General features: G+C 48.4%; 1 protein-coding gene across 7 annotated transcripts in view; it reads left to right on the top strand.

Moving 5' to 3' along the window:
* Positions 1-24633, top strand: part of Prkcz (protein kinase C zeta) — a 112649-nt gene that overhangs the window by 49402 nt on the left and 38614 nt on the right. For all 7 annotated transcript variants that reach the window (XR_013049517.1, XM_042272278.2, XM_006992389.4 and 4 more), the window contains one exon: positions 20759-20844. Coding sequence is in view for 5 of the 7 variants with exons in the window: in XM_042272278.2 (XP_042128212.1) it covers positions 20759-20844 (86 nt within the window). In the remaining 2 variants the exon portion in view is untranslated. The remainder of the gene's footprint in view (positions 1-20758; positions 20845-24633) is intronic.

Below are 24633 nucleotides of genomic sequence, written 5' to 3'. Positions count from 1 at the left end.
GTGAACATTGGCCTGCTTAGATGCTAGCCATTGCTCCCAATACTCCAGCTATCTCTGAATTGAGTCATATCAGTGTGATAAACAAACCCTGGCTTGTAACAGTTTTCCAGATGTTTTCTCTAGAGGCCTATCTCAGCACCTGGAGCATCTTAGCAACTGACAGGTGTGGCTGTGTCAAGACAGCAACCGGGTTTCCGTATAACACACACTGATTGAGAAGCACTATGTAAGCAGAGGTGTAGATCCACCTCCTGCTCCTGAGAGGCTCCAAGATGGGAATGCCAAGTAGAGGGCAGAGGGACGGGGGTGGCACAGCTCCTTTCTGTAGGGCTGCAGGCTAGCATTCAACTCTAGGCAGCTCCCCACTTCTGAAATACCTGGACCCTCCAAAGTTGCTTCTTCATCCATGGTCACTGTCCAGGGTCACAGGCCCTGGACATTTGGCTCAAGGGTGCCATTTACAGTGAGGGGAGAGAGTTTATTGCTCCATAATGAGGCCTTCTGGGGGCTTCCCAAGCTCATCCTAAGTGGCTTGGTAGGACACCCTCCTCCCCCTGAAACAGAGCAGATAGCCCAGGCTTGCTCATCAGCTGGAGATGGGTGGGGGAGATGCTCAAGAGCTGTCAGCTGAGCATCAACAGTGGAACCAGGCTCTGAGCTTTTCTGCTAAAACCTCATCTAGTAAGGGAGGCTGCTGAAGGGAGGCTGTGGTCAATGAGTGCCCACGCTGGAGCTACAGGGGAAAAGCTGAGCTTTTGTCAGCCAGAAATCACCTTGACCTTGAGGCTGCATGTATACAGGGGCCAGTTGCATCACCTGATCCCAAGGAATTTGTGTCTTAGGGAAATGAATGAGCAGCCAGAGCAGCATTGAGCTGGCAGGTGGCAGGAAGGGCCACGTGGAGGTCACATCTTGGGAGTCTGTGCCTTCCACAGAGGTGACCACAGCTGCGACCTGACAAAAGGGAGGAGAAGGATTCACCCAGATGAGCAGGACCCATGGTCAGCCATTAAAGCCAGGAGTGGGGGTGAGGAGAGGGCAGGAGAAAGGTCACAAAGTGGGGTTAGCTTGACCCTGGGTGTGGGACAGGAGACAGCCTGGAGGTTCATGTGAAGGATGCAGCACTCAAGGACAGTCACTATAAAGGGTTCTTGAAGAAAAGCAGGCTGCAGGAATGACTGACAGGAGATAGGAAGACTGGAGGCAGATCAGTATAGATAAGGGGGTGTGGACAGGTGCCATCTTCCAACCGAGGAGAACAGCTTTGGGGTAAAAGGTATTTGTCCTTCATGCATGGCCCACGTGTCTAGCTTACAGTCCTGTCAGGCCCCTCAGACTGTCGTGTGTGCAGATGTGTCAACACGTGTCAACAGTCAACACAGAGAACTGTCCCAGCTCCGCAAGGATTCCTCCTCCTGTCCCTCAAACAACCACTCCCTTTCACCCCCCTCCTTCACCCTGTCAGCCACCCACCTGTTCCCCTGGTGTAATTTTGGCATTTTTCAGCAAGTCATAGAAACAGAATCATGCCGCCCAGGGCTTCAGAATTGGCTTTTCACTGTAAAAGAGCCCCAGAGACACACCCCAGGTTGCTGCTGTGTGCTCAGGGCTAGTTCCTCTTCAGGACCATAACATTCATGGGTGGCTTGCCCACACTAAGCTGACTATTAGTCAATCACTCTGCTTGGGCATTGGATCCCCCTCCCTCTTGCTGAGGGCTGCATCTGGTCCTGTGACTCTGGATCTGCATCTGGTCTGTGACAGTGTATGAGCACCTACCACTGCGAGCCTATGGGTGTGATGTCCTTACAGAGTTTTTGTTGCTGTTTGGTTTGTTTGTTTTTGTGTGACAGAGCATGTTGGGGAGTCTTGGGAGACACTGAGCCCAGTCCAACTCTTTTTTTCAAGACTTCTTTGGGGTGGGCCCCTAGAGGTGGGATTGCTGGGTATGCGAATACAGTGACTCCCAGCATTATCTGATCTCTACATGGGAGTGCGTGCTTTCTCTCACATGCACCAGCTGAGGAGATAGGAGATTCCTGCTGTGGCTTTGTTGTCAGACATTGGAGTTTATTCTAATTTTGTTTCTGTTGCTGTGATAAAATACCCTGGCAGGAGAAAGGGTTTATTTTAGCTCAGTTCCAACAGGGACATTAAGGTGGCAGGAACTTAAAACAGTCAAGAGCAGAGAGAGAACGAATGCATGTATGCTCACTTGCTTCATTTCTCCACTCTAATACAGTTCAGGATCCCCTGCCTAGGGAATAGTACTGCCCACAGTGAGCTGGGTCTTTTTGCATTATTAAGACAGTGCCAGCCACCGGGCAATGGTGGCGCATGCTTTTAATCCCAGTACTCGGGAGGCAGAGCCAGGAGGATCTCTGTGAGTTCGAAGTCAGCCTGGTCTACAGAGCGAGATCCAGGACAGGCACCAAAACTACCCAGAAAACCCTGTTTGAAAAACAAAACAAAACAAAACAAAAAAAAAAAAAAAAAAAAAAGACAGTGCCCCCACAGGCCAACCTGATCTAGACAGTCCCTCAATGAGACTCTCTTCTAAGTTGTGTCAAGTTGACAATCAAGCTGACCTTCACAGTGCTTATGATGTTTGAGTAAACACCCTTTTCTGTGTCTGTAGAAATTCATTCCATTAGAGCTTTCAAGAAGTATCGGGGGTGACACCACATGTCCCTCCTGATCCTCAGGAGTATCATGTCCACCTTAGTTATATGTAGCCTTAGTGCTCAGTGCGGTCCACACCATCTCCAGTTCCTCTTCTTCGCTTCCCCCTTAGAAACTCAGCTCTTCTTCTCCAGGAAGCCTGTCATGCCCTCTGGCATAGGGATGCAACCTCTCTATATCCCACATATCTCAAGTTGGTGTATCCCTTGTTCCTGGAGCCACACATTGATCTTGGTGGCTCCTGGAAGCTAGGCAATGTTTTCACAGACGCGTGCACACGCATGCGTGCGCACACGCACACGCACGCGCGCGCGCACACACACAGGTCGGAGGGGGACAAGGACACCCTGACCTCACAGAATACGTGGACATCCTCATAGCTTGAGTGAATGGCGGATGAAGCCAAGTCAGTGAAGATTTGTGGCTTTGCTAAAAATGGCAAGGTAGGGTGTGTGCAGGTTTGAGGCCTGCCGGGCAGGACTTTGTTCTGGGCTTTCTGTGGCATCTGCATTGGTGTGGACAGTGTGCCAAGCGCGTGTGATGTTATCTGGCCACTTGCCATGCCATCGAATAGCCAGACTGACAGCAGAGATTTCTCCAGCCTCCTGTCCATACTGTCAAGACTCTGAAATAGTCTCAAGTTGTCGTTGGAGATCAGTCGATGCCCTGATCCATCACACCCTGCACTTCCTTCTGACCTGGGCATCTGGGTGGGGAACCGCTTCTGCTGGCTGCTGCAACAAATCAGCCTTGCTTGATGGTTTAAAACAAGACAAGTTGATTTTCTCAGAGTTCCAGATACCGCCCCCACCCCCAGCAATTCTAGAGTACTCCTGGAAGTTCCTTAACATAGGCATGGGAATCACATGAAGAAAGTAAGTGGCCTGGGAATCTGGCTCAAGTCACAGCCCTCTAATGGTAGCTGTGTCTTTGTGGGACTAGCAAATCTGAGGACCTCTGAGCCCTGGGGATAAGAGTAACCTTTATGTACCATACTCTTCCTCTCTAGATCCACATCCTTCCTGCAACTCTTGGTTTGGGGCAATAAACCAGACTGTGGCCCTAAGGAACTCTGGCCCATCACCCTCAAGGCTGATCTACTCTTATACTATACTTCTGGCTATTTAAAGTTCTGTTCTGTGAACACACCTGTTCACATTTTATTTCTTTCTTGCCTTTTTTTTTTTTTTTTTGGTTTTTTAAGACAGGATATCTCTGCATGTTGCCCTGGCTGTCCTGAAACTGTCTCTGTAGACGAGACTGGCCTCCAATTCAGAGATCGTCTGACTCTGCCTCCCGAGTGCTGGCATTAAAGATGTGCACACCCAGCCATGCCTGCACATTTTCAAAGCTGAGTTATATCAAAAGACAAAATTGTCATAGATTTAAAGTCTTTGTTTTTGTTTTGAGACAGAGTTTTAGGTTCCTGGGTTCCAAATTCTGCCTGGAACTATAGGTACCAGACCCAGCCGAAGACGTGTGTTAATTATGTGCAGCCCTAGAATCCCAGGGCACTTCATCTCATGAGACAGTAAGTGTTCCTGTCAGCAAAAGAAAGGGACGACTGTCATTGCAAAGTTGCTTTTGTTGTAGGTGTCCTCGGGAACTAAATAAAATCCACAGACTGATGCAGACCAGGCAGTCCAGGTCACCATTGTTACAAAGGACAGGGGTTTGTATCTAAAACTACAACACTGGATACTTCTTGGTTATTTCTAATCTGTCTTCTTGGGGGTCCAGTGCAAGAGCCTTCTATATTTTTAAACTTTTTTTTTGGTTTTGAGACCATGTCTTTTATGTAGTTTAGGTTGTCTGAGAACTCCTGAGTGCAGAGATTACAGCTTCCTTTAATTTTTACTAAACTAGTTAAAACTAGTTGAACTGGGGTGATAATTTTTGTCTATTCATACATACTTTACATATTTATGGAGTGATGTCTTTTTTCTTCAGGTTTTATTTATTTCTTTGTTGAGATAGAGTCTCACTATGTAGTTCTAGCTGGCCTAGAACTCCTACATAGACCATGCTGACCTCAAACTTAAAGAGATCTGCCTGCCTCCACCTCCTAATGGAATTAAAGGTATGCATCACCATACCTGCCTTTTCTTCCTCTTACGTGTATGTGTGTGTGTGTGTGTGTGTGTGTGTGTGTGTGTGTATCTATGTGTGTGTTTGTGTCTGCATGTGTGTGTGTGTATATCTATGTGTGTGTTTGTGTCTGTGTGTGTGTGCGTGTATATGCAGGTGCAGATGCTAGCCATGTCAGATCCTGTTGGAGCTAGACTTTTAGTTAGTTGTAAGCTACCTAATATGGGGGCTGGATACCAAACAGTAATGCATTTTAACCCCTAAGCTGTCTTGTCCAGACCCTGAAGTCTTTGATTTTGTATTACAAATGTCTCTGCTCACTCAGTGGCTTGCCCTTCATTCTGATGATGTCTTTAGATGAACATAATATTTAGTGCTTTTTTCTTTTTTTGATCCTGCTGAGGAAATGCCCTCTAGTCCAAGGCCACTAACATATTCCATATTCTCCCATGCCATACTTTGTGGGCTTTAATGAGTTTTCTAAGTACTAGGAGTGAGTTTTCTAAACAGTGTAAGGTGTAGGGTTCTGGCTAATTTACTAAGGGCCATCTTTACCCATGTGCTTTAGTGGGCCTGTCACTAATGAGGCTATCTGTGGGGCCTCTTGGTGAATTTCCTCAGTCTTCCCACAACCACACTGTCTTAATTGCTCGGGCTTTGTAATCAGTGACCCATGATTTTTTATCTTGTAAAACCTTCCGGTTTTATATTCTCTCAAGATTGTATTTGCTATTCTTCATCTTTGACATTTCTTTTTTTTTTTTTTTTTTTTTTGGTTTTTCGAGACAGGGTTTCTCTGTGTAGCTTTGCGCCTTTCCTGGAGCTCACTTGGTAGCCCAGGCTGGCCTCGAACTCACAGAGATCCACCTGGCTCTGCCTCCCATCTTTGACATTTCTATACAAAGTTTACAATTGGCTTATTAGTTTCAGAACACCAGCCAGGATGAATGAAGATCAGTGGCAGAGCACTTGCCCAGCACACGTAGGGCCCTAAGTTCCATTCCTTGGTAACACACACACACACACACACACACACACACACACACACACACACACACACACATCTTCTATTTGGAAGATGGACATGGTAGTGCACACTAACAGTCCCTAGCATTTGGGAGGTTGAGGCAGTAAATTAGGTGTTCAAGGCCAGCCTCAACTATATATCAAGTTTGATGCCAGCCTGGGCTCCATAATACCCTGTTTTTAAGTTTTATTTAAATTGCAGATCAATTTATAGATCAGTCTGGGAAAATTGGCATCTTTGCAACGTTGAGGCTTGTAATCCATGAGTGTATACTTATGCCTTCATTAGATTATTTCAGTGACATTCGTAATCACATGTAATATGTCTTCAGGGTAATGATCCCAGCACGTTTTCTGTTAATATAGTGATATTTTAATGCAATTTTACTTATAAAATTGTGTGTCCTATTTGATTATAGTTGTGTAGAGAGATTTGGTCATTTCATTCTGTCCTTTTGTCCCACTTCACAGACTGACGTAGCAGTCAGACTGGATCCCACTGCATGTCCTACAGATGCTGTCATTTCGTCAGCAAATGGCAGTTTTATTTCTCCTTCTCTTTGTTACCTGGCACTGTTCGCTTTCCAGAAACAACAGACTGGTGACCACCAGCATGTCCACGGTGGCTGGCTTCAGGGGATAGCTGTCAGAATTCACCGTTAAGGAACCTGTTAGCAATGCTGTGTTTGTGGTAATTCCCCACTATCAAAATAAGGAGATTCTGCTTTTTTCCTTTGTGAAAGTTGTCTCAAATGATGCTTCGTTTTGCCAACTGCTTTCTTTCTTCTTCTGACATGATGGAAGTCTCCTCTTTTGTTCTGCTAATACAGTAAATTATATCAGTTGGTTTCTAATGCTGTCTGACTGGCTTCTTTAGCGTACATTATCCATCTCATACTTCAGTAGATTCAATTTGCTAATACAGTGTTTGGAGTTTTTGTAATTATGTTTATGAAAATGTTGAGCTGTAATTTTCCTTTTTTGTAATGTTGTCAACTGTTGGGGTTGTTGGCCTTACAAAATTAAAAAAGAACTCTTTTTTTATATTCAGGAAGTTGGTTTTTTTTTTTTAATAACAGATTAATACTCTGCTTTTTTTTTTGGGGGGGGGGCAAGTTTCACCCATGAAGTCACATGAGCCTGGTGTACTTTGTGGGTATGTTTTCTTTAAATTGCAGGCTTGGTTTTTCAAGTGGAAGTCAACTATACAGATTTTGTACTTCATTGGTCACATTTAGTAAGATGTGTTCTCAGGGCCTGGTGAAGTTGGAGTCATTATGTTTCCTTGCACAGAGTACATTTTCTTCTTTTCTTTTAAAAGGCCACAAGGCCTGTAGAAGCCGCGGCAGCGGCCAATTCCTGCTTTCAGTGCCTTGCGCCTGATCACTCTTGTGAGATATTTATCAAATCTGGCTCTTTGCAAACAGCCAGTTCTTGTTTTTCTTTTCTGATTTTCTGATATGTATTTCTTTTTTTCTGGGGAGGATAGGGAATTCAAGACAGGGTTTCTCTTTGTAGCCCTGGCTGTCCTGGATCTCGCTCTGTAGACCAGGCTGGCCTCAAACTCAGAGATCTACCTGCTTCTGCCTCCCGAGAGCTGGGATTAAAGGCATGCACCATCACCACCCAGCTTTGTGTTCTATTTCTACTCTGCTCTTTATCATTTTCTTCTTTGGGTTTAAATTGTTTTTTTGTTTGTTTTTTTGTCCCTCTTAAATAAACTGGCCTCCAGTTCACAATCCTCTTGCCCCAGCCTCCCACATTCTGGAGTTACAGGTGTGCACCACCATGCCCGGCCTGTTTGTTGTTTTCTACTTATACAGATTGATGATGCATAAATCGCTGTTTTAGTTTCCCCCCTTTCTACCCTGTTAATTCTTTTCTCTAAGTGCGCTTTATCTGTGCCCCCAAGTTTAGAACAGCTGTCATCGTGTAGCTATTATTTTTGTAGGAAATATTTTAGTTTCTTTTGCCCTCTTTCTTCAACCTCATTTGAGGGAGTTTGCTTTGTTAGTTTTGTTTTGTGCTTTTGTGACATTTTGAGACGAGGTCTCACTGTGTGGCTCAAGCTGGTCTGGAACTTGGGAGGATCCTCCTGCCTCAGCCTTCCCAGTGCATAATCCAACAGGCTCTGTGTCTCAGTTACTTTTCATTGCTGTGACAAAACACCATGACTGAGGCGACATATAAGAGAAACATTTAATTGTAGTTTAGGCTGGCATGGAGTTCTCATTCTCCTACTTCAGTCTCCTAAGAGCTGGGGTTCCATTCATGCTCTGCTACGTTTGGCTTCTGTGTCCTCCTTTTGATGGACACTTTCATCCACATGAAGTGTCACATATGTCCCTCCAGCATGATATATTTGTCCCAGTAAACCCACCAGAAATTGAAATTACTGTAAGTTGAAATTCAGTGGGTACACCTGACCCACAGTTTCTTCAGTTGTTCACCTCATGAGCTCAGGTCGACTGGGAACTGTTGCTCGCTGCCATGTGGAGTGTTACAAGGGGATTGGTACATCATCAGGGGGGACACGCCAGGCTCACACTGGGTTTCCTGCTGAGTCTGTATCCACCTCACTCCACTGTAAGTCAGAAACTCTTAACTGAGCTCAGTGTAAGCTAGAGGGTGTCACATGTCCTGTCCTTAAAATCTCACTTGCCTGAAGCCTCACTTGTCCCATAAAAGAATATCTATCCAGGTTGCTGTGTGTATGTAGTGAAGAAGAGGGAACTTACTGCCTATGTGGCTTATTTTGGGGATTTTCTCTAGCTCCCCACCATCTGGATCTGCAGGAGCTCAGGTCCTATGTGTAAGACACCATAGTATTTACACTTAGCCTACCTGAACCCTCCCATGCACCTCAGTTGTAAGCCTCCATAGCCCTTCCAATATGCAGTTTTTCATCCTGTCTGCCTGTGAAAATTTTCCTTCTGCCTGAAATATCTTATTAGTAATTTTTTTTTGTTTTTTTGTTTTTTGTTTTTTGTTTTTTTTTCGAGACAGGGTTTCTCTGTGTAGCTTTGCACCTTTCCTGGAACTCTCTCTGTAGACCAGGCTGGCCTCAAACTCACAGAGATCCGCCTGGCTCTGCCTCCCGAGTGCTGGGATTAAAGGCTTGCGCCACCACCACCCGGCATCTTGTTAGTAATTTTTTTAAAACCACCGATTTGCTGACAACTAGTTTTCTGAACTTTGTGTGACGTGCATTTCCCTTCCTCTAGGAGTGAACCATGTTTCCTGCTCAGTTTGGGCTCCAAGTAGGTAGCACTTCCCTCTCCCAGATTTAGATCTCTACCTGAGTTCACTAGGTCAGGCGTGCTGAACATATTATTTTCAATTTCTGGTGGGTTTCCTGGGACAAGACCCTGTCACAGTGGAGGGACCTATGTCATGCTTTCCATCTTTTTTTTTTTTTTTTTTTTTTTTTTTTTTTGGTTTTTCGAGACAGGGTTTCTCTGTGTAGCTTTGTGCCTTTCCTGGAACTCACTTGGTAGCCCAGGCTGGCCTCGAACTCACAGAGATCCGCCTGCCTCTGCCTCCCGAGTGCTGGGATTAAAGGCGTGCGCCACCACCGCCCGGCCATGCTTTCCATCTTGAAGAGCGACATCTCGTGGGAATGGCAAGGCCCTGCAACAGCACTGCTCTTCCCTTGCGGGTACCCCCCCGCCTCTCCTCTGGTTTCTGTGTCCTTCCATTTCAGCAGCGGTGGGAAGAGGTGGGGGAAAGCAACCTCAGACTTAACACGGGGGCTGGCAGGGTGCATGAACATGTTTTGCCTTTGAAGACGTGAGTTTTGGGAGTCTTGGGGGTGGAATGTTAAGGACTGAAGGTGTGTGGACTCCCTCATTCATATTTTGAAACTGCTTCTTTGTGGTGGTGCTTAGAGATGAGGCCTTTGAAGGTGATGCAGGTCATGCTGGTGGGTCCGCGAGGAGGTTGGTGTCCCTACAAAAAGAGACCTGGAGAGACTTTGCTCTCACCTCACTCCCTACCAGGAAGGACATGAGAAGGCAGTTGTCTGCTAGTCAGTGAGAGGCCTCCCCTGAACTCAGTCCAGCCTTAAGCCTCTAGAACTATCTGAGGAGTGTCTGCTGTGGAAGGAAGTGCCGGACCATGGCCTTCGCTGTGGCGCTCACCGGGCTAAGACAGGCAGGGCTCTAGGTCTGTCCTGCTTGTCTCAGTAGCCGAACTCCAGTTTTTGTCTCCAGTCAGACGTCTGAGAACTGAGCCCCAGCCAATGCTTTCCATGTCGTATTGCTTTCCATGTCCGCCCCAGAGAGTCAGAAAGCAACCTTTGTTTAAGGGCCCGCATGCCTGCCAAGGCCCCTTTCCTCCAGTGTGGCTTTGGTTTTCCAGCTTTCCCCACTCACCCTTGGTTGGAGGGTTAGACCGGTAGAAGCTACGTGGTTTCCCCACCATGGTTCTCCACAGTCGCTCAAAGCAGGACTCAGCATAGCAGCAGCTTGTTTCTCCCCTCTGTGCCCTGTGTGCTGTCCACTGTGGGCTTCACTGTTTTCCAGATTCTGGCTCCTGAGCTCTTGGCCCTCAGATCTAAGAGTTGAATCCAGTCCGTTGGCCATGGGGGAGATGGGCAGTGACGTGCCTGTTGTGTGTGTCTGTTCCCTCTTGGTACAGGAGCTGTATTCAGCATGAATTGATGGTAACTGAACTACCTGGAAGTTGATGTTTTCCCATTAAAAAAAAAAAACTGTGAAAATACTGGTCAACCTCCCAGCTGGTCGTTCCAGTTTGCATCACAGTACATTAGTGTTTTTGCATCAACTATGCCATAAACATGATGGTGGTGATGTGCTGAACTTTCTCTAGACCTCTCAGGGTCAGTTTTCTTAATGATTACTGATGACAAGAGGATACTTCTACACAGAACTTGAGGCAGCTCCTCCTCTCACACCCCTGCTTGGTTATAGAAGGTCAAGAGGTAGCATCAAGCTCCTGCGTCTTCTGGACCTATGTGGGCCACTGTTACATAGGAAGCTGACCAGTCACTTCAGCTCCCCACACAGCCTCCCCAAAGCTCAATTCCCTCACCTACAACCCTTCTGAGACTCTGTCCCTTAGTCCTCCTCCGGCTGCCTGCTTTCTAACCCTGTTCCTTGGGACACAGGCAGACTTTCCCCCCCCAGAGGTTTGGCCAGGCACCTTCAGAAACCCTGTCAAGACATGACCTTCCAGCAGGGGGCCCCCAAGATCCAGGCACAGCACCACTATCCGCGTGGACAATTTTCCCTCTGGAAGGGGCCGCCCACTGTCTCACACCAACGTAAACCTTTCCTTTCCTTCCTTTGGTGCCACAGAGCAGCTGTTCTGGGATTCATCTCACCGCCCGCCCCTCCCAGATGGCAGCGTAGCTTGTGGTGGTCCCCTAGTCTTTGTGATGATGGCCTCACAGAGCTTGTCTGCAATGTCTGGCTGCTGGGGAGGGCATCTGGTATCTTCCTGCAGGTCGAACTCCAGAGGCTTAGGGACCTCACTGCCTGGTTACTGTGGAGGTCACGGGGTCCTTATGTGCCTGCACCAGGCACCTAAGAAACAAGCTCCAAGTCTCATGTCCTTTTCCCTGTGAGACAGGCTGCCTCACAGATTTTCATCTGTGACACGGTAGTGTAGCCCAGCAGCGAGGGTACCGATGCAGTTTTGGTGTCATGGTGGATGGGTGCGGATGTCACAGACAGGTTGTTGTGCCTGTAGGCAATGAGCAGTGTCCACAAGGTAGCCCAAACTCACTCTGTCTCTTTGCAGTCCCACGCAGTGTGTGAGCATCCAGGGTGACCCACCATGCCTAATCAGCCAGCCTAACCATCAGTCCTTATCTTCAGACCTGTGCTGGCCACTGAGATCACTAGAACACTCTTCTCTTGACTAGTGTAGATGATAAATGTGCAATCTCAAGCCTGGGGTGGGTGGGACCACCAGGACCTGTGACCATGGAATCTGTAGTAGCTGTACACTCCCAGGAAGGGGCCTTGTCCCTGTGTTCTGCCCAAAAAAGGAAATTGAGGCTAGAGGGCTGACTCTTAATAGGAACCCACCAGCCCTGGTTCAGTTTATTTTTTAACTTTTTAAGTGTTTTCATTAGCACATACCAGTTATACATAGGAATGGGCTTTATTATAACATTTTCCTACGTGTGCATAGTGTAGACCGTGCATATTCACCCCCCTGTTTCTGCTAACCCCTCTCTCTCTGTTTTGATTTGCTTCTTTGTTTTGTTTTGTTTTGGATGGGGTCTTGCTATGCAGGCCAGGCTGACCTTAAACTCACGGCAATTCTCCTGTCTTAGCCAACTAAGAGCTGGGGTCACAGGTGTGAGCCACCATGCCTGGTATCACAACGTATCTTCCTCCCCACACCACCATCTGGGTCCCTTTCCAGTGTGTGTGGCCTGGGCGAGTCTCCACTGAGGCTCGTGCATCTCGCTGGGGAGACTTCCTGTCTCTTGCCGTCCTTCCCACCGAGATCCCGTGTTCATGTGTGTCTGTCCCCATCTTTTGCTGGGCAGCAGCTTTTCACCCATCACTGATGCACCGGCTCCGTATAGAGGAGGGGCTAGGGCAGCCCCCTGTGTGGGTCAGCTGTTTGGCTGTTTGTTTGCTCCACGTTTTTCTACATCCTCCGGGTGTATTGTGGTTGCAGAGGGACACACCCTAGACACAGAACGATGGAGTAGCTGAAAGGGTGGAAAGCCTGCGTGGGAGCCATGTTAGTGCCTGCTGTTCACAAACAGGCCCATCTCCCACGCAACCATAACTTCCCACGGCAGCAGTTCCCATGCCTCTATCCTGGCCTGTTTTTGTGATTTCAATGTTATTCTTCATTTACCTTTCAAAGCATGGCATGTATAAGTCATATTTTCTGCTAGGAAATAGATCAGTGGTTAGAAACAGGAAGTTTGAGTGGAAAGCCTGGGATGGGAAAGTCCCTAGCGGGAGGAGACGAATGCACACTCAGATGTGCTGCCCACCCAGCTTTCCCACCTTTGAAAGACCATTCCACCCATCACTGCTGCTACCCCCAGCTTCTGGGATGGTGCCCACCTGGCAGTGTGGAAGGAATGAAGATCCTTGTTCTCATAGCCTTCTGGGAGCACCAGATCCTGAAGTGCTGTAGGCCCGGATACCTGCAGTCTTAATGAAACAGCCTGTGTGGCTCCTTCATCGCCTCTTTCCCACGGCACAACCGTTCTTTAGCTGGGCATCTGAGGTCCTAGGATGAGTTGATTTGCATATGTGTACGATAGAGAAAGACAAACAGAATCCCGGCAAAATCACTGTGACCCTGAGCTAGAGGTAGCAGTGTCTGTTCCACCCCTGCCCTCCATGACGACATCTGTTCTCAAGCTCTGTGGACCCTCTTTGGTCCTCAGGATTCTAGCTGGCTTCTTATCTTTGCTGACCACTGGCCTAGGGATGCCACCAAAGGCACCAGGATCTCTCCCTGGCAACACAGGGTCGACCTTTGGTACTGCGGTGACCTGTGCTCATTACACTGCACATTCCACATCCCACAAGCAAGGAACCCTCCAGCTTTGCTCTGATCTGCTGCCGCAGTTCAGCCCACCTGTCATCTCCAAGCCTGGAAGAGGCGGGTTTGTCCACAGTCAGTTGATCGGAGTTCAGCTTTTTAAAAAGTGGGTTTCTTTTTTCACCTTGTCAGTGCTCAAGATGCTAGATTACCATGGAAACAGAGCTTGTTAAGATTCCTGTGACCAGCCTAATTATAGAATTTCAAAGACAAGCAGAGAGCTCCCCGAGGTTGTCAGGCAGCCCACACGCTCTCCAGGACTTGCTGTTCACTGTGTGCCAGCACCCAGGGAGGTGGCAGTTGAGTCCCCAGTGGCAACCTCACCCAGAGTGTGGGCTTCTTACCAAGCCAAAGCTCGGCTTTGACACCTGCAGAAGTCAGGTGTCCCTGACAGAGGTGCCAGACCACCACAGACAGCTCCTACACTGTGCAGGGAGCATCACACAGCCCCAGCAGGCTCTGTCCCCTTCCTCCAGCCCTTCCTTACAGCCTGAGCTTACCCTAGGGTCCAATTTCCACAGATGTTTCCCTTCCCCAGAAGGTAGGTACCTAGCATCCCTTCCTCTTCAGCAAGCTTGACTCACTCTTATCCTTCTGTGTGCATGTTGGTGACCATCACTTAGGTCAGGAGTAGAGCTTTCATTTTCCAGGAAAAACCAAATTCTGAAAGTGAAACTGGCTTGCATGTGGCAGAAGCCGCTGGATTCCCCCAAGGTCTCCAGGGTCCCAGCCCACAGGCCTAGAAAACCATAGGGGACTCTGTGTGGCTTTGTCCCGGGCCACATTGCTCTTAGGGAACCTTTTAGTAAATCTGTACAGTTTGAAAGTTTGGGTTTTAGCAGCTACAGTCCTCGTGGGAACTCGGATTTCTAGAAAGGCTCAGTTGATTTAGAAGCCAAAGGTATCATAACCCTGTCCACCCCCGAGAAACCATAGGTAGTTAACCACTGGAGAATGCTCCATAGGTCCCTGGCCAGAATCCTCAACACCAGCAAGGCTATTAAGAGCAAAGAACTCTGAAAAACAGCCCCAGGGAGATGGGGGACCATATATACTGTGTGAGAATCCTAGATGGGGTTCTGAGAGGGAAGAGGACAATTGGAGAAATTAAGGAAATCTGAATAGTGTGGACTTTGCTGTACAAAGCATCCTTTTTGCTTCACTGATTGTGACAAAGGTAACAATCAAGAAGGGGGTGAGCATGGTGGAGCCCAGGCAAAGAGTCTCACGAAGTCTGTGCTCTCTGCAGGTTTCAAAAACTGAAAAAGTAGCTCGCTGAAGGAAGTTGAGGCCTGACTGGCACCAGGCTGGAAAGGCTAGAGGCTGCACCAGTCTTAGTTTGCATGGATGAGGGCACGGCACATGTTCTTGGTCAGGGTTCTGTTGCTGCAAAGAGACACCAGACCACAACAACTCATAAAAACAAAACAAAACAAAAAATCATTTAATTGGGGCCGGCTTACAGTTCAGAGGTTTAGTCTGTTGTCACCATGAGGGGGAAGCGTGGCAATGCACAGGCAGGCATGGTGCTGGAGAAGTAGCAGAGAGTTCTACATCTGGATCCATTGGCAGCAGGAAGAGACACTGGGACTGGCTTGGGCTTTGAAACCCCGAAGTCCACCCCCAGTGACACACTTCCTCCATAAGGCCACACCTATTCCATCAAGACCACACCTCTGAATCCTTTCAGATAGTGCCACTCCCTGATGACTAAGCATTCAAATATATGAGCCTATAGGGGCCATTCTTATCCAAATCACCACAGCACAAGAATTGTCCCATTGCCTTTCTTAAAGTATACCAGGGTTTAGATGGCTCAGCAGTTAAGGGCACTTACTGCCCTTACAAAGGACTCAGTTCAATTCCCAGCACCCTCATGTTGGATCACAAACGTTGTAACTCCCTTTTCTGGCCTCCATGGGCATCAAACATGCATATATATTCAAGCAAAACACACACCCACATAAAAAAAATTTTTTTTTAATTTAAAGTGCGGTAAAAGTATTTGAAGTATTTATTTTTTACATGAAGGATAACTGACTTTTGCTGTAACTCCTTCTCATTCTCCTGGTCATTATTCTCCCAGCAGTGACACAGGCATGATCTGCACCCTGGGGCTCCCCTGATTTACTTGAGGTATCCACTGCCACAACTGTGGAACTCCAAAGTATGTAGCTCCCCAAGAGGGTCCTGTGTAAGTCAGGGTGCTCTAGAGACCCAACAGGATGTATATAGTGAAAGGAATTGACCCACAGGAGTATGGAGGCTAGGAAGTCAAAGTCGTCAAGGTAGGTGTCAAGTCAAGCACAAAGCCCACATCCACCCAAGGATGGTCTTCAGTCTTTTCATTGCTTTGATTGACTAGATGAGACCCACCCATTAAGAAGGGCCATATTCAAAGTCAGATTTAATGGTTAGCCTCATCCCTATACACACTCATAGAAACATCAGAACAATGTTAAATCTGACAGAGTTGACACGTGAACTCTAGAGGTCTACCTCTTGTCAAGTTGGCATTCATATGCAACTCTTTAAAGCACACTCAGCCTCCAAATAAAGGCTATAACAGGGCTTCACTCTTGCTAATGCAGGACAAACTGTGTGCACATCTACATGCCTGGACCATGTCATCAGAAAAGGGCATGGTCATCTTGGGCCTTTTAGGCAACCCCTAGTAGGAGGTCATGGCCTCTCAGTGGTTTCCATATCTTCTTTCCTCTCACGATTTCAGCTTTTCTTTCTGAAGTGGAGGAGCCAACATTATGTCTTGTGGCTCCCCCAGACCTACCCACCCTGACAGAATCCTGAGCAACCTGAAGCACCCTGTCCTGGCCTACAGGTGCAGGGTGTGCTTCAAATCCTGCCTTTACAGTTGCCATTCACAGCAAGTTTTGATCCATTTTGCATTGCTGCTCAGAGTGCCTGATATGTGGTAGTTTGCAGGAAACAGGGTTAATTTCAAACGTTTTAGAAGGTGTCGACAGAAAGCTATGTCATCCTCTGATGAGGGCCTGGTGCTGTGTCATCCTGTAGAGCCACGTGGGAGACAGAACAGCTTGCTAGCTTGTGTCTTTCCCCTTTGTAAAGCCGCTAATGCCCTAGTATCGAGTGCCCCACTTACAGCTAACCTCTTCTGACCCTAACTGCCTCCCAAAGTGCCAGCAGCCCGTGACTTTGGTGATTGAGATTCCAGCACTTGAGCTTTGGGGGATGAACCCAAACCATAGGAGATCCTTAAAGTTAAAAAGTGAGATGGACGGCTAGAGAGTTGACTCGGCAGTTCAGAGTTCTTACTGCTCTTGCAGAGGACCAGGTTCAGTTCCCAGCACCCACATGGCAGCTAATAACCATCTGTAACTCCAGTTCCAGGGGACCCAATACTTTCTTCTGGCTTCTGTGGCCTCCTACATGCACGGGGTACACATATGTCCACTCAAGCACATAAACATACACATTGAAGAGGGGGGAAATGAAATCGGAAGCCAGAAAGATGACTCAGCAGGTAAAAGCACTTGCTGCCCAGTCTAATGACCAGAGTTGGATCCCCAGAATCCACATGGTAAAGACGATTACCAGCTCCTTCAAGTTGTCCTCTGGCTTGCATGTGTGCCATGGCGTGCATATACTTATATACACATACTAAATAAATACATCGGGGTTGTTGTTTTTTTCTTGGATTTTTGAGACAGAGTTTCTCTGTGTAGCCTTGGCTGTCCTAGAACTTGCTCTATAGACTAGGCTGGCCTTGAACTCACAGAGATCCAACTGCCTCTGCCCCCCGAATGCTGGGATCAATGGCGTGCACCACCACTCCCAGCAATAAATAAATAAATTTTTCTTCTTTTGTTTTTGTTTTTCGAGACAGGGTTTCTCTGTGTCATTTTGGTGCCTGTCCTGGATCTCGCTCTGTAGACCATGCTGGCCTCGAACTCACAGAGATCCGCCTGGCTATGCCTCCCAAGTGCTGGGATTAAAGGCATATGCCACCGCCGCTGCCACCACCCTAAATAAATAAATTTTAAAGCATTAAAAAAAATCATTGTTACTGGGAGGTGGTGGCACACACTTTTAATCCAAGCACTCAAGAGGCAGAGGCAGGTGGATCTCTGAGTTTGAGGCCAGCTTGGTCTACAGAGCGAGTTCCAGGACAGCCAGGGCTACAAAAAGAAACCCTATTTTAAACAAAACAAAACAACAACAACAAAAAATCATTGTTTTTGTTTGGTTGAGGTTTTTTGTTTGTTTGTTGTTTTGTTTTGCTTTTGAGAGAGAGTCAGTCTCCTTTTGTAGCCCAGGCTAGCCTTGACTTCCCATTCTCTTGCCTCAGCTCCCTAAGTGCTGGAATTATGGGTATGTCTCATCCCACATGTGGCTTGAAGCATTCTCACAAGCTCGGGAGCCACTGTGGGAGCTCTCCACAGGCTGTGATCGAGCAGTGATGGAATTTCTGCACCACAGGAGCAGACGATCCTCTTCACAGACCTGTTTTTGTGCCCACCTAAGCCTTCCCCAGAGCATGAGTGATGGCCCTGGTGCCCTTCTTCCTTGAAACCATGGCAGATTGTGTGATATTAATTTAGCTGATCCCTCAAACGTTGAGAGAACCTTTTGTGTTGGACTTCTCTCTTTATTTCTCCTGTGTATGTGTGGTGTATGTGTACATTTGCATGTGTGGAGGCAAATGTGTGTGTGGGAGTGCACACACCTTCACATGTGTGCGTGTGTACATAGGCCCTGTGTCGTCTAGCTCACTCTAATTTATAATAAATATGTGTATAATTATATATTATATATATATATATAACACAATATATCATATATGAATTGCTACTTACAGCTAGTCTAGCTAGTCAGCTTGCCCCAGGGGCCCTATCTCTGCCTCTCACATGCTGGGATTCCAGATGTCCGCCATATCTGCCCAGTGTTTCTGTGGTGGGCTCAGGGATCGAAACTCTAGGACTCGCACTTCTGCAGCAAATGCTTTATCCACTGAGCTGTCCCTGTCCCCAGTGTATATTCTTTTGTGGTTGTAGACATCCTTCAGCATCTACTACTTAGGCCTGGTCCTGAGGGCATGTGGCTGGTCCACTTGGACCTGCACTTGTAAGTTTTCTCTTGTGCTTACCTGCTGCTCTTAGAATCTTCAGAGTCTCCCCACAGGTTCAGCGTTCCCTACACCCTCTTCTGTAAGATCTCGGTTATTCTGCTGTTCATGCTCACCCTCTTATTCTCTAGAAGACCAAATGTCTCTATGGCAGAAGGCAAGGATCTCCGTCCATTCTGACTGCCGTAATGAGACATACGCTATAGGAGCTTGCCTTCCCGTGGTGTAAGTCTGGGGGACCAGGGTCAGGAGCCAGCACGTGGTCATCTGGTTCCAGCTCTCAAACAGCACATTTTTGAGTGTCCTTATATTTTAGAGAGCTAGCGCTGCTCTCTTCTTGGGAAGGCACTAACTGGGGCGCCGCCTCGCCCTCTCTTCACCTTCTCAGCCTCCTCTCAGCCCCTCTAGTAGTCAGGACCCCATCCTGTGTGCTTGGTGGATAGAGCCGTCCCTCGACAGTGAAGTCCAGGCTTTCTGGGTGACAAGGCACTGCTGTCAGCCCTGGTCACTTGTCACTGCTGTGCTCCAAACCCTGGGGCTAATACAGGGCTCTCTTTCCTGTCCCCCTGGGAAGTTTGTCCTGTTGAGGGCTCTCTCGTCTGCCTTGGCCTGTTCTAGGGTACCTTAGATTCCTTTCACTGCTCTGTAGTCCAGAATGGCATGGAACTGCCCTTCACTTTTCAGTGCTGTAGTTGAGCTTGAAGACTTTAATGGGAAATACAGGACAGAAGGACTCAGCCCACAAGTCCTGGTTTGTCCCCACGTTGCCTCCCAAGTTTACGTCTCCGTCCCCTGGTCACTTCATACTCTTCCCCTTCCATTCAGATATGAGATGGTGTGGGAGCCGTATAGGAGCACAGTAAGGCTGGTTGTTTGAGCCAAGGACCTGGGCTTCCTTGGCTAGGTTTCCCTAGGAATGTGGGTGGGCCAGGAGAGGCAGGCCATGTCCTGTCACCATAGACAAAGGTGCATGGGACTCATCAGGGGCTCATCAGAACCATGGGGCAGGCAGACGCTGTTTTAGCCCCTCCCACTAGTATATACCTTCCATGGACCTGATCCCCGCAGTGGGTAAAGTGGGGGAGGGGGTACAAAGGCTGGCACTACTTCTGTCCTGGTTTCATCTGAGGCTGGAACCCTGTAGGGGTCACCAGTCAGTGCTTGGCTTCCATCAAGTGTCACTCAGGCCGCACTCTGGGAGCGTCAGAGCCATGAGCAGGGCCTGTGAGGGAGCTACACTTGGGTGTGGTGGGCGAGCCTTCGTTCTTCCTGAGCTCCCAGAGGAACTGCGGCTTCCAGCTCCTCACTGAATCTCCCCTTTAAAGAGAGAGAAGCATGTTTTGCAGTTACTGTGACCTGATTTCAGCAGTTTCCAGCTAAAGCTGGTAATTTGCTTGTTTTAAAAACATTCCGTTACACTCTCCACTTTGGAATATTCTCAGCACTTTCATTAGGGCTCCTGAAAGTCGCTCTTGCTACCGGATTTTATAAAAGCACAAAGCTTCCCATTGTACCTTGTGTTTCTGGATGTTTTGTCTCTGTATGCTGGTCCTGTGGCATTTGGGGGTCGTGAATAGCATCAGGCTATGTATGGTTCTGGCCGGAACTTTAGTGGTGTTTTTAAAAAAGAGCTATTCTAGTGTGAATAGTACATGTCACAAAGTGATGTTTGGGGTAGTTTTGGACTCAGAACAAATACTCAAGAAAGTTGGACCTTTCTCTGCCCCAAGGTCTGTTGGGTGAGAGGGACCTTGGGCCCGGGGGGGAGGGGGGGAGATCACTGAAACAGTGCTGGTGTATTGGCTGGCTGTAGCCTCCAGCCTAGCAATCCACTTTCCCTCCTTGGATGGTCATATGTAAATATCATGGTCCATTTGAACCTTTTCCCTGTATGGAAAAAAGGGCCTGGTTTTCAGAAGCTGCCCAGAGGGAAGGAGGGTGAAGGGAAACAAGTTGGGAATAAGCAGTCTGGGAACTGAGTGGCCCAGGTCGGAGGAACGGATACCCTACTGCTGTAGCCTGCCTGTTCCTGCCGGATGCCGGGTATCTCCACTGCCCTGCAGGGCCTCTCCTGAGCTGCCATCTCCAGCAGCCACAGCTTTGAGAACATGAGAATCATGTGAGGAGAGGTGAAGGGGAGGCTCTACCTGGAAACATTGTCATTTTAGTTCCGGCATCCCTCAGCCGGGACCGTAGCCAGAGCTCCAGCCAACCTAGACAGGAATGGCCTGTCCCCATCTATACCTTGGGCTCGGGGACAGGGCTCCTGCATCACAGTGCTGCTTCCTTACACGATTTCCCCATCCTTTCTAGAATCCATCTACCGCCGTGGGGCCAGAAGATGGAGGAAGCTGTACCGCGCCAACGGCCACCTCTTCCAAGCCAAGCGCTTTAACAGGGTGAGTGCATTGCTCCAGTGACTCCCTTAAAGGGGTCGTTTTCATTGCTTCTACAAGTAAAGAAAAGGCTCCTGCTGTGCCTGGCTGGGCTTCCTTCAGCCCTGGGGAAAGTCCTGAGCCACCAGCTTAACCAGTATTGGTCAAGGGCCGAGGAGATGTGCTAGGGCTACTCCGAGCCTGCCGAATTCCTCCAGCCACTCCCCTGAGTGGTAGCCACTGCATGAGAATGCAGCTGTGTCTTGGGTGTCCTTTCCTGCCTCTGATTACATCGTCTTTGCTCATTGTCTCTGGCCCTGAGGACCTGCCTGCCTGCCGGTTTGAACACATGGTGCTTCGGGTGGACTGTAAGGGTCTCCTTGGGTCCCAAAAGTCCCAGATGCCTCCACTTTCTTATCTGCGGTACTCCAGTGGCCAGTCCGTTCTGAGTGACACTTGGCTTAGTCCCTCAGGTCTCTTCGTCATAGCGCTTCTTTGTTCTCCAGTGTTCAGTGACTGGTGACTCTGCAGTGGCTCCCTTTCACAGTGAAGGGCAGTGCCTGTTGTCCTCTGTGGCCACCTAGGGTGGTGTGGGTCCTGTGAACACGCTGCAGGACTGTTGGAACCATTACACTCCAGTGCCACTCCCCAGCTGACCCTGCGCTTTTCCACTCTGTCCCGTGCTGGGAAGACGCTTCAGCACTGAGTGACCACAGGCCTAACTGTTGGGAGCTGTGGCAGCCAAGCTGTGGGGTCAGCCCAGCCCGGCTGTTTCATAGACAAGAGCTCCCTCCTGTCTTGTTTCCTAACATATGAACGCTGGGAGGAGGGATGGAGAGGGAGCACAGGCCGAGTCAGTATTCGTCATAGTGTGAGGGCCACGTGGGGGCCACTGCCTCTTAAGGGCAGCCACTGAGACTCCCTTTACACTCACTGTCATGTGCCTCTCGGGTCTCTTCTCCAGGCACATTAGGTAGGTCAGCCCAGTCGATGTAGATGCTAGCCTCTATGTTCCTAGGTAATTCTGTGAGTGTGAGCTGTACCTCTTGGACCTGTGTACTGGGTGCCCATCATGTGTCAAGAACTTGGGACTGCCCTCGCCCCTACCCCAGGAGCTGATGAGGCTTGGAGTGGCAGAGGGGCAGAGGAAAAGCTCCTGAACAACTGCAAGGGGGATATGTATGCTTGATCTCGGCCAAAAGGCTGAGGAGCAATGAACAGACTGTAGACAGCACTGGGCTCAGGGGAGACACGGGCCAGTGCCTGGGAAGACAGCCAGGTACTGCCTAGAGATCCTAGAGACTTCCTGGAGGAGATGGTGTCTGAAAAGTCAGCCTGGAGAGGATGCTGGGAATCCAGGATACAGCAGGCACAGTAGAACCCAGATAATGTCAGGGTACACTGACGCAGGCTGGGGATGGTCCCAATAGCCCTGTGTCTCTGCTATCCCATTAAAATTCTCCTAGTACCCCTCGGGCCTGACACATAGTAGGTGCATACTGAACACTGCCTTGTTCTTTACATGACTAACAATTGAAAGGTTACTTTGGGAGCCTGGGGGTTGGGGACTGGGCGGAGGACAGTGGGGAACAAAAAAATGAATGGATTGTAAGAGCAGAATTCTGGGATTTCTGATGTCCACGGTGGACAGTAGAGGAACCACAGACTGTCACTCACCTTGGAAAGGCCTAACGTCATCAAGACAGAGAGGTAAAAGGGTGCCACATGTCAAGTGCTAGCACACGGTGCTCAGAGGACAGCAGGGGCTGGAATGATGAGTCTTGTTACCCTTCTGCTGCCCAGCAGGGTGTGTCCATGGAATTTTACAGTCAGCCAACCAGGTAGCCAGGATGGAAGTTGTCTGCTGGGAATGTGGAGAAATGGAGACATCTGGCCTTGGAGCACCCGGTGCCAGCCCCCGCATTTCTCTGTGAAACAAGCAACTGGCCATCTGTCCAGCCAGGTGCCCTTTCTCTGTGAGCCTGTCACAAGCCAGAGCAGGAGTCTCAGGCAGCCTAGCAGCCCACCTCCTCTCAGGGTCCTGCAGAGGAATCTGGAAGTACTATTGTAACTTATACTTGTTTCCCTCATTGATGAATGACTAATGGCCGAGACAAAGCCTGTACACTTATATTCACCTGGCTCACAGGCCAGGACTCTGGCATCACCAGGAGCCTCTCGCTGTAGTGTGTGTGGTCTTGTGGATGTGTGTGCACATACCCATGTGGATACACGTGCATGTGCATATAGGTACAGGTTTGGGTGGAGACCAAAAGTTGGCATCCAGTGTCTTCCTTTGCCACTCTCCACTTTAATTCTCAAGACAGGGTCTCTCGATAAACCTGGAACCCTCAGTTCACCTAGAGCTCCTGGCCAGTGAACCCAAGGGTCCTCCTGCCTCTGCTCCCAGTGCTTGGATTATAATCGTGCACCACCACACCTGCCTTTTTTGTGGGAGTGCTGGGGGTTCAAACTCAGGTCCTCATGCTTACATGGCAGGCACTTTACCCACCAACTAAGCCATCTCCCCAGCCCCTTCCCATGTTTCCCTTCGAGTTTATTGGCAAACTAGAAGGATGTGATGTGAGCCTACAGGAGCTGTGACCCCACACGGCCCTGTGTTTGCCCTCCAACCTCACCTTGGCTTTCAGAAGGAAAACGTCCCTCTGTGAGACCCAAAAGGAGGATCTAAAAGTGACTCTGGGCCCTCATCTATCTGACAGAGGGGTAGGACCTGCCTTGTGGACCCTAGGTCTAGCATTAATATAATGGGAGAAGAACTCTCCTCTCCATTATGCTGAGAATGTTGGTTAAGGAATGGAACATCCAAGCTCTCTTGCAGAGAGAGTGAAGTTAAGAAAATTATAAAAACTAGAAGTGGCGTAGCCTCCAGGGAAAAGCAGGCACTGGAGACCAATAGGATTTTTAGAATTAGCCACATTAGACAATTCAGATTTCCTTGGTTTCTAAACAAACCAAATATAGAAACCATGTAGGAAAATTTGTCTGCATGTATATGGGCATTCATATTTGTGGGTGGGTGCAGGTGTGGGGGGGGGAGGGTGTGCATGTGCACGTGCGTGTGTGCGATGGACAGATGTGTAGGTGAGTGCAACAGAGGACAACTTCAGAAACCATTTCTCAGGTGCCCATCTACCTTTTTATTGGGATAGGGAATGGCCAGAATTCATAATGTAGGCTAGCTAGCTAGCCACTGAACCCAGGGCTCTGCCTGCCTGTACCTCCCCAGTGTTGGAATTTTTCCCCCATATGGGTGATGGAGATCAGACTCTGTTCGCAAGGCCTTACAAACTGAGCCATCTCCCCAGTCCTAGAAAAAAGTGTGTAACAGATGAAACTTAAAGGAATAAAAGATCAAAAGAACACAAATGGTTGCCATTTTGGAGTTACTGCAAGTTGCCCCCCCCCCCTTTTTTCCTTTCTTTGAGATACTTATTTTTAATTTTGATGTGTGGGGGTGTTTTGCCTTCATGTATGCATATGCATCTGTGCTTGTAGTGCCAACAGAAGCCAGAGAGGGAGTCAGATCCTCTAGAACTGGAGTTCTAGATGGCTGTATCTGCATCTTCTGCAAGAGCAACCAGTGCTCTTAACCACTGAGCCATCTCCCCAGCCTCTGTAAATCAGCTTTTTTTTTTTTTTTTTTTTTTTTTTTTTTTTTTTTTTTTTTTCTCGAGACAGGGTTTCTCTGTGTAGTTTTGGTGCCTGTCCTGGATCTCGCTCTGTAGACCAGGCTGGCCTCAAACTCACAGAGATCCGCCTGTCTCTGCCTGCCAAGTGCTGGGATTAAAG

Source organism: Peromyscus maniculatus, chromosome 2 (assembly GCF_049852395.1).
Source record: "Peromyscus maniculatus bairdii isolate BWxNUB_F1_BW_parent chromosome 2, HU_Pman_BW_mat_3.1, whole genome shotgun sequence".
NCBI lineage: Eukaryota > Metazoa > Chordata > Mammalia > Rodentia > Cricetidae > Peromyscus > Peromyscus maniculatus.
The sequence above is the reverse complement of the archived record's forward strand: the minus strand, read 5'-3'. Positions and strand labels throughout refer to the sequence as shown.